General features: G+C 46.9%; 1 protein-coding gene across 5 annotated transcripts; it reads right to left on the bottom strand.

The window, feature by feature from the left end:
• Window positions 1–5961: 5961 nt before the first annotated feature.
• On the bottom strand, window positions 5962–8571 carry LOC100192011 (putative cytochrome P450 superfamily protein). 5 transcript variants are annotated; one of them, XM_008668859.4, is made up of 3 exons: window positions 8255–8505; window positions 8078–8181; window positions 5962–7993 (listed from the first exon to the last, which is right to left on the bottom strand). In XM_008668859.4, exons 1-3 carry the CDS (start codon window positions 8315–8317, stop codon window positions 6304–6306), a joined length of 1857 nt encoding a protein of 618 aa, XP_008667081.1. In that variant the 5' UTR covers window positions 8318–8505; the 3' UTR covers window positions 5962–6303. The 5 variants fall into 5 exon arrangements, with proteins under 5 accessions (XP_008667081.1, XP_020402952.1, XP_020402954.1 ...); XM_020547363.3 differs by having other exon boundaries at window positions 5962–8181; window positions 8255–8571; XM_020547365.3 differs by lacking the exon at window positions 8078–8181 and having other exon boundaries at window positions 8255–8278.
• Window positions 8572–9752: the final 1181 nt, after the last annotated feature.

The following is a 9752-nucleotide window of genomic DNA, read 5'->3' as shown; positions in this document are numbered from 1 at the left end:
CGAACGAACGGACGAACGATCGGACGAACGAACCATGAACGATCGGACGAACGATGGGACGAACGAACGAACAAACAAAGAACAGGGGACGAACGATCGAAGAACGATCGAACGATCCTTGTGCTAGTGTGTGCTTGTGTGGAACATGGAGTGGGTGTGTGGGGGGGGGGAGAGAGTTGCCATGAAATGGCTTGGGGTGGGATGAGAGGAGGCCCTTGCCCCTCTATTTATAGCCATGGTGGGGGGATTAGGGGGGAGGGATGAGAGGATTAGTGGGAGGATGAGAGGATTAGTAGGAGATTAGCATGGATTTGTCTTGTATAAGTGAGATTTGCTTGTAGAGCTCACCGTATGACACTGGAGGCATACGTATACGTATGAGCATGAGGAAAGTTATGAAGAAAATATTTGTAGGGACTTGAAAAATGATTCGAAAGGTATTTTTGAGGAAGAAAATACTTGGAGAATTATCGGTGGAATATTTGGACAATATTTCTGGAAAGAACTTGAAGGGGATCACTAGGGAAATATTTTGATGAGGATTTTGGAGAAAATATAGACCACTATATTTTATTTGTTGATATCAACTCGCAAACAAACATTTTGAAACGAATTTTGAAATTCATTTTGAATTTATAGCAAGTTTGAGAAAATTCCAAGATTTGAATTTTTGGGATGCTACAAGCATTAGGGGCTATGTCGTTGTGGTGAGGAGGGGCCATGGTCATAATTGAAGTCTGCTTGAGGGGTTTCGGGCCTGTTGCTATAGATTGGACCGAGAACTTTGGGGTCCCGTGGCTGCCCCACTGGGAAAAGTCTAAACCTGCCCCACTTGCCCTATTTCGGGCCCCCAAACCCGAATCTAGACCCGCCCTTGGCCCCGTTGGGTCCATGAAAGGGAAATAGGGTCAAACCTTTTTCCAAATGATTTTGGTGGTTGAATTACCCAACACAAATAATTGTACCAACTAGTTTGCTCTAGATTATAAGTTCTACAGGTGCCAAAGGTTCAACACAAACCAATAAAAAGTCCAAGATAGGGTTCAAAAAGAAAGAAGCAAAACCAACCGAAGGCTGCCCTGGTCTGGCGTACCGGACTGTCCGGTGTGCCACCGGACAGTGTCCGGTGCACCAGGGAGATCAACTCTGAACTGCTCAACTTTGGGTTTTTGGAGAGCCACTCCGCTATAATTCACCGGACTGTCCGGTGTGCCGTGCAGAGCAACGGCTACTGTGCCAACTGTCGTCTGCAAAAGTGAACAGTGAACGCTACAGTGCGCGGACAACGCGCAAAGTCAGAGCAGGCGCCAGAAGGCGCACCGGACAGTGAATAGTGAGAAAACCTTTACCAAACTTAGGAATGAGGCAAACATCCTTGATTCTCGGAATTTTGATTGATACTTTGCACATATAGCTCATTTATGTACCTTTGATCATATCTCTTTCATGTGCTATGACTAATGTGGTTTTCAAGTGTATTTCATGCTAAGTCATAGATTGAAAGGGAAATGGAGTCTTCGGCGACGACAAGGCTTCCACTCCACTCTACTGGTATTATTTACCCTTCGCCGTCACTCCGCACCATTCTCCACTTTGGTATAATCTTCACTCATATTCATTTGTACTATTGGGAGAAAGTAAAAGGGCTCTAAAGACTCTGTTTTTGGCGATCAATGCCAAAGGGGGAGAGAGTATTAGCCCAAAGCAAAAGGACCGCACCACCACGCCAATTTCAAAATCTTTCGACACAAGTTTAAATTGTTAAATGTTTTTCAATTGGTATATTTGAAATTAGTATTCCTCTAAGAAATTCTATCTCAATTAGTATTTATATCTTAAGGAGGAGTTTTTCAAAATTTTGGTATCTAAAATATTTGATCTTCTTCAATTGATAAAACCCTCTTGAACACTAAGAGGAGAACTTCATTAAGGGGGAGTTGTGTTTAGTCAAAGGAAAAGCATTTGAAACAGGGGGATAAAATTTCAAATCTTAAAAATGCTTCTCGAAATCTTATTCATATACCTTTGACTATTTGCAAAAAGACTTTGAAAAAGAATTTCCAAAAACATTTGCAAAAACAAAACAAGTGGTGCAAGCGTGGTCCAAAATGTTAAAAGAAAGAAAGCAATCCATGCATATCTTATGAAAGTTTAAATTGGTTTAATTCCAAGCAACCTTTGCACTTACCTTATGCAAACTAGTTCAAATCTGCACTTATATATTTGCTTTGGTTTGTGTTGGCATCAATCACCAAAAAGGGGGAGATTGAAAGGGAAATAGGGTCAAACCTTTTCCCAAATGATTTTGGTGGTTGAATAACCAACACAAATAATTGGACTAACTAGTTTGCTCTAGATTATAAGTTCTACAGGTGCCAAAGGTTCAACACAAACCAATAAAAAGTCCAAGATAGGGTTCAAAAAGAAAGGAGCAAAACCAACCGAAGGCTGCCCTAGTCTGGCGCACCGGACTGTCCTGTGTGCCACCGGACAGTGAATAGTGACTGTCCGGTGCACCACCGGACTGTCCGGTGGTCCCAGCTGTCAGAGCTCCAACGGTCGAACCCTAACGGTTGGGTGACGTGGCTGGCGTACCGGACTGTCCGGTGCGCCCATCGACAGACAGCCTCCCCTAACGACCATTTTGGTGGATGGGGCTATAAATACCCCCAACCATCACACTTGAAGGCATCCAAGTTTTTAGCCATTGCATTCAATACACGAGCTCTAGACTTCACTCCAAGACACAAAACAAAAGATCAAATCTTTTCCAAGTCTCAAACTCATTCCAAAGACTTAGTGGCTTGTGAGAGAGAGACATTTGTGTTCATTTGAGTTCTTGTCGCTTGGATCGCTTTTCTTCTTCCTCCATTCTTGTTCTCAAGCAACTTGTAATCAAGCAAGAGACACCAAATTGTGGTGGTCCTTGTAAGGGGTCTAAGTGACCCGTTGATTAAGGAGAAAAGCTCACTCGGTCTAAGTGACCGTTTGAGAGAGGGAAAGGGTTGAAAGAGATCCGGTCTTTGTGACCACCTCAATGGGGAGTAGGTTTGCAAGAACCGAACCTCGGTAAAACAAATCACCGTGTCATCCGGTTTTATTTGCTTGTGATTTGTTTTCGCCCTCTCTAACGGACTCGGTTTTATTCCTAACGCTAACCCGACTTATAGTTGTGCTTAAAGTTTATAAATTTCAGATTTGCCTATTCACCCCCCTCTAAGCGACTTTCAGTCCAAAACAAGTGGGTTTTGGTCTAGACCCGCCCTGCTACCATATCTAAGATCGTTTGCAATAGTCTTTTCATAATTTACCCAAAAACATTGTTGCACGCTGTTCTGCATTGTAGATTGCACTGTTCACAGAGTGGAGTTTGAATATGTGGGTATGAGGATGGATAAGCTGTTGAAGATAGTCTAAGTGTGGCCACGTGGGAGATGTGGTAAGGTGGATAGAGAAGGAAAAGTACAAACAAGAGCCAGCAAAAAATGAATGAAGAAAACGAGGGAAAGAAAAATAAAGGATATTTCACCTTTCGAATAATTAGAAGGGTTTGTTTCACATCGTTTTTCTAACCACAAAAGCTAAACAAAAAATGTTTTTAAAAAGTCATAACTAAAACTGTTTTAGTTGAAACTCTACCAAACAGTACATAATAATGTTATTATTTTCTCACTTATGGGGATGAAACACATCTTTTATCTCCTCTTAATTTCTTCATCGCTTTATCCAATCGTAATCTCTATATCCATCATCTATTATATCATTTAGAGATTATTTTAAAAGATTTCGTCTTCTACGTATCATTTCTATCCAACAACATCCTCTATATATCAAAGACTTATACCAGAGATGTATTTTGCTTCAAATTTTGTTATGTTCGTGTTTGTCATATCATTAAATGCCTTATATATGTTTTAGTTTTCTGTTGTTTATAGTATGAAAATTGATAAATAAAAATAAAGTGAGTGTTTTCTATACTTAGAGTTATAGAGGATGCTTTAGAGGACATTGTTAAAGGTTATACGTAAGACAATCTTCTTTATATTTAAGTTAGAAGACCATATAGAGTCTCCTTTTTTAGACAACCTAAGACTATGGCTAGATATGTGCTGCCAGGCAAACCAACGAACTATATTAAGCAACAAATTATGATACACATGACCATGAATGAGGCACTGATTGGTGATCGGCCCATCACGGTGCACAATCCATCATTTCATCGTCGAGTACTAATGGAAATACTAGTACTTGTACAAAGGATCAGCACCATCCTCTCCACTGCACCAGCTTTCCGCGAACCAGTAGGCAGTAGCCGTTGAAGCAGGAGCAGCACGTGGTGCAGGCCTCTTTCTCATCGGACAAAACGGTGCGGCCAGCGGCATTAATGGAATGAACGAGCCGGTTGTTCGCGATCGCACCATTTTTAACGATCATTCGATGGAAAGCAACAGCTATTCTAATGTTTAAAGGTACAATTACAAGTGTTACAGCCCCTTAAGCATGTGACATGTGAGGTAATGCATAGATGGTCATGATCAAAAACCATTTCAAATTATTAGTCAATATGGCTCATAGCAGCACATATTCAATCACGTGTAAAAAAAAAGATCAGCTGAACTGCCACAGGAATCTATCGAACTCGAACGATATTTGTGCCACCCTTGTAATAGCTTAACATTTCACTTGATTTTTAGTGGATTATAATATATGTCTAATCTCTAGCCACATCATGATTAACTCTTAAACTATATTAGCATGATCATGCAATATTTTAATCCGACCAAATCGAGGGATCGAAGATATATCTCCCATTATATAGAAAGGATGGCTTTCACATTTCAACTCGATCTGCCCACGCATCATCCTATGTTTCACGGTATAGATAAAAACTACTTTTATAGCTACCTAGTTACGAAATAGTGCTTGATAGTCTCAAAATACATCACTACACATAGCGAGAAACAATAACGATATTATGTCTAAGGATCTAGCATGTATACCCCTCCATAACGCTTGATTGCACTTATTTAACATAATAATCATAGCAACGTCTCGTGATGGATCAATCCAACACTATAAACTCTATCATATATTCATATTATTGACTTAATATCTCTACATCAATGATCCATGAAATATGATCATTAACTGATGCATGTGCTAGTCTATAAAACCATTATTGTCCCACATAATGATATAAAATTAGGGATATTTTGAATGGCATTATAAAACATAAAGATTTACGAACAAGTCACCTACTCACCAATAAATATAATAATGATAACTTAAGAGCCTAAATAACACTTTATTCAATACTTATAAATACGAGACACTTATATAATTATGTCACTTACACTAAAGTCAATTATGCGGCGACGTCTTGAACGCGTGCAATCTTAGGGAGAGAGAAAGCAATGACTAAGATGATTCTCTTATCTGCACCACGTGAGTCCTTCTGTATATATATAAATCAATACTATTAAACTTTTATTTAAAGCTAATTAACGTTCCAATGAAAGACTAAGCCTTGTTTGGATCCACCCTCTTTATTAGAAACTGTTTTTTTAAAGCTATAAGGCCTCTAATGGCCTGTTTGAAAGCTCTCGGGTTTTAAGAAACTAGTTTATGAAAACGGGATTGGTTCTAAACATACCGGTTTCAAACCAAGAAGCTAGTCTTTCCTAGCTAAACTAGTTTATAGAAATTAAGATGAATCCAAACATCATTAACCAGTTTCTAGAAACCGAAGATAGAAATGGATTCTTAAAAACTATATGGCTTCCAAACAAGGCCAAACAGGTCGACTTTTATCCAGTTTCTAAACAAAAAAAACTAGTTTTCTGGTTTCTTAAAAACCAAAAAACTGATTACTTCCAACTAAAACCAGTTTTGGATGGTTAGTCATTATTTATGGAAGAAGCTATAAATCAAATTTTTTTTAAAAAAACTAGTGGATCCAAATAAAGGCTAAAAGTGATCGAATGAATGATCGCTTGAGTTTTGTTTTTACAAACAACAACAGTTTTGGCGGCCCATTAACACAAGCTGCCGAAACCAATTTGGCGCCTCCCCGTCAGGTTACATGAGAGAGTTATTATTGCTCTCCGGCCCGCTTTTCTTCGTCCTCCCATTCAAATGCAAATCAAAATGATATGGACTTTTTACACATGCATTTTTGTTCCCAATTGAGTAATATACCTCACCAAACTCTTTAATTACTTACTGTCAATATCTACATAACTTTTCATTTGACGTTTCCAATCTGTCCGTTGGTTTCCTTCCCGACCTGCACTGCACGAACCTCTATGCGGAGGCCGCGGTGGCTCTTGCCGCCGCGTCGTACTCCCCGGCGCCGCGGAGCTCGTCGATGACGACGCTGAGGTCGCGCGGGCGCACCTCCATGCGGAGCCCGTGCTTCATGAAGAGCGTGAGCGACATCTTCTGCTCGACGCGGTGGCCCGGCGCGACGGTTAGGCGGTGGCGGAGGAGCACGCTCCCGGCGATGTTCTTCATCTGCAGGTAGGCGAGGTCCTTGCCCAGGCATATCCGCGGGCCGGCGTTGAACGCCACGAACCTGTACGAGTCGTGGGGCTGGAACCTGGTGCCGTCGTCCGACAGCCAGCGTTCGGGGCGGAACTGGAGGCAGTCCTCCCCCCACACCGTCTTCATGCGCCCCGCCGAGTAGATGGAGTAGGTGACCGAGGAGCCCGCTGGCACGAACGTGCCGTCCGGGAGGACGTCGTCGGCGACGACGTGCTTGGAGTCCTCAGGCACGGAGGGGTACAGGCGGAGCGTCTCGGAGAGCGCCGCCTTGAGGTAGACGAGGCGGTCGAGCTCCTCGAAGTCCAAGGGCGCGGCGAGCCACAGTGCCGGGTCCTCGACGCCGCGGGACCCGGCCAGGACGGCGCACAGCTCGCGCACGATGTTGCGCTCCACGGCGGGGTGCGTGGAGACCAGCCAGAAGAACCAGGAGAGCGCCACCGAGGAGGTGTCGCGGCCGGCGAGGATGAAGTTGAGCGCCACGTGCTGCAGCGACTCGTCGGAGTAGGTCCCCTTGCGCATGAAGCGCGAGAGGAGGTCGTCGTGCGGCGTGGCCGAGAGGAGGTCCTTCCTCGTGGCGGCGGAGAGCTCGAGCTTGCGCGCCTTGATGACGGCCGAGAGGTAGCGGTCGACGTGGCGGACGCTGCGCGCCAGCGTGGTCTCCATGCCGAGGCCCAGCCACTTCTTGCAGCGCCAGACGCACTCGGGGAAGATGAAGCGGTTGAGGGTGGCCTCCGTGGCGCGGTCGAACGCGGAGGCGAAGGCGTTGTCGGGGAGGCCCCGGGCGAGCGTCTCGGGGTCCTTCCCGAAGGCGAGGCCGCAGATGTTGTCGAAGGTGAGGCGGAGCAGGAGGTCCTGCAGGTCGACGACGTGCGCGTCGGCGAGGATGGGCAGCAGGCGGGCGTGGATGGAGCGGGAGACCCAGCGCGACATGGCGGTGCGGAGCGTGCGCGTGGTGAACTCGAGCGCGGCCGTCTTGCGCTGCGCCACCCAGGTGTCGCCGTCGGAGTTGAAGATGCCGTCCCCGAGCAGGTCCCTGAAGACGGCGTGCCAGAAGGGGCCCTTGGGGTAGTTGTCGAAGCGCGCCTTGAGGACGTGCTCCAGGTTCCGGGGGTCGCACGTGACGGTGACCAGGCCGCCACGGCGCGCCACCCCGGGCACGGCGAAGATGCAGGTCTGGTACGTGCCCCCCGCGCGGCGCAGGTTGGCGGCGATCCACTCGTGCATGTCCTCGGCGTGCTGCACGAGCCCCGGCAGGCTGCCGAGCAGCGGCCACACCCGCGGCCCGCTGAGCCCGCGCGACATCCGCCAGAACCAGGCCACGTACAGCGCCACGGCCGCCACGGCCGCCGCCGCCCACGTCCCGGCCTCCATCGCTGTCGTTCCGGTTTGGTGATCCGATCCACCGGCCGGTAAAAGCAGTAGTAGTAGTAGTAGGCTGCTGCTGCTGCTGCTGCGCTGACAGGAGAAATAAGTGAGAGTCACATGGAGCGCACGCAGTGCAGGGTTGCGATAGAGCGCGAGGCTATGTGCATGCCTATATAGCAGTCGGGCAGTCGCACCGGAACGGGCAGCGATTGAAGCCGTCGACGGACGGCAATCAATACCCACAACACTCCACTGACCGACGGCTGCCCCTAGCTAGTAGTAGCAGCAGCAGCAGTTATAGAATGAATCCATGGACGATCGATCCCATCCCGTGCGCCGCACGTACCAGAGTGGCTGCTGCTGCGTGGAGTCGACTGAAGCCGGACCGGACCGGAACTAACCCACCCATAAATTGCCGTCAGGGGTCGTTGGTTGGTCGAGCGGACCGCTCCAAACCCGACGGGCAGCTGGAGCCTCGGCTTTCCTCACCTACTTGCGCGGGGAGACCCTTGAATGCACGCGACGCGACGGGCACATTGAATATATACTACGAGAGAGGGGTGGTGTTGTCATCGATTATATTAGCTGCTTGCTTTGCTGCCGATCGTCGCCGTCGCCGCGCAGGCCATCCAACACACACGTACGTACGCGCGCAGCATGCCCGCCTAGCTACTAGCTAGTCTGACTGACCAAGACGTACGTACGCGCGACTACCCGCGGCGACGCTGCTGAACACGACGAGACGAGACGAGACGTGCCAGGTGATCGAGGGATGACGCCTGTATGTATGGTGGCTGCATCGTATCTACTCGCAATGGACAAGCGGCAGGTCAGGTGGCCACCCCCACCCCATGCTAGCGGACGACCGGGGCGGTGATGAAGCTGGCCAACTGTTGGTCTGCTCTGGTCTGACAGCGCCTTTACAAAGGCCGTCAGAGTAGTTTTGACGAAGCGAGAAAACTGAGGGCTGCCGTGCTGGAGCCACGACGAGGCACTACTGTACTGAGAGGCTTCAAGACGGGAAGGTCAGCGAAACAGGGATCTCCTCATCAGGCACCGTTGGCTCACCCAACTGAGCCAACCTTGCCCGAGCGCGGTACTAGTAGCTCGATTTTAGCTCCAAGAAGACCGGCACGCAGGTAAGCCCGGTGTGCTAGCTGTGGGTTCGGTTAGTTTGGTTGGAAACGACACCTTTTTCAATGCTATGCTGCTCGTCGCCCATCAACGTTGTCTCAGCTCTCAAGGGAGCTCGAATATGCGTCTTTCTTTGGGCATTCAGCCTATCGTCTTGGAGACCTATCCTGCGACTGCGGCAAATGCAATCGGCGACCTAGACTCTGATAGACCCCCCCTGTTAATTAGCACCATATTTAGACAATTTTTTTTAGCTAAAATGCCGTGTAAATAGTACCAGACTACCAGCACTCTTAGCTTCTAAATAGTTTATAATTTAAATCTAAATAGTTTTAAAAATTATTTTAGCTGTAAATAATAAAAAAAATAACTTATCTAAATGTCTTCTAAAGTCGCACAACTTTAACTTCACGATTTTTTGAAACTTCTAATGACATGTTTCACCGAATTCACCAAACTTTTTAAAGGTAAAGCAGTTTCAAACGGACCCTTAGACATTCTTCAACCATTCCCGCTCACGCTTCCTGTCCCTTTGAACGGGTACAATGTAACTGATCCTCGAATCCGTTGAACAATCCACTCTTAGAGCTAATTTGGGAGCCACAGAACCGGAGAAGATTTTAGCCTCTCCAATCCTCTCCGGTATTTGGACTTCCAAACTAGAGTGCCACTCTCCACGGGAGAGAGGGGGAAACCACTTCATACACGGG

Source organism: Zea mays, chromosome 2, assembly GCF_902167145.1.
Source record: "Zea mays cultivar B73 chromosome 2, Zm-B73-REFERENCE-NAM-5.0, whole genome shotgun sequence".
Taxonomy (NCBI): Eukaryota; Viridiplantae; Streptophyta; class Magnoliopsida; order Poales; family Poaceae; genus Zea; species Zea mays.
This window is presented reverse-complemented; position numbering and strand designations above follow the sequence as displayed.

Excerpts from the sequence above, each read along its gene's own strand:
- LOC100192011 (XM_020547363.3), bottom strand. The coding sequence starts at position 8,317 with ATGGGTGGGTTAGTTCCGGTCCGGTCCGGCTTCAGTCGACTCCACGCA. Across the intron at positions 8,182-8,254 it reads ACGCAGCAGCAGCCACTCTG|CTAGGGGCAGCCGTCGGTCA; the intron begins GTACGTGCGGCG and ends TGCTACTACTAG.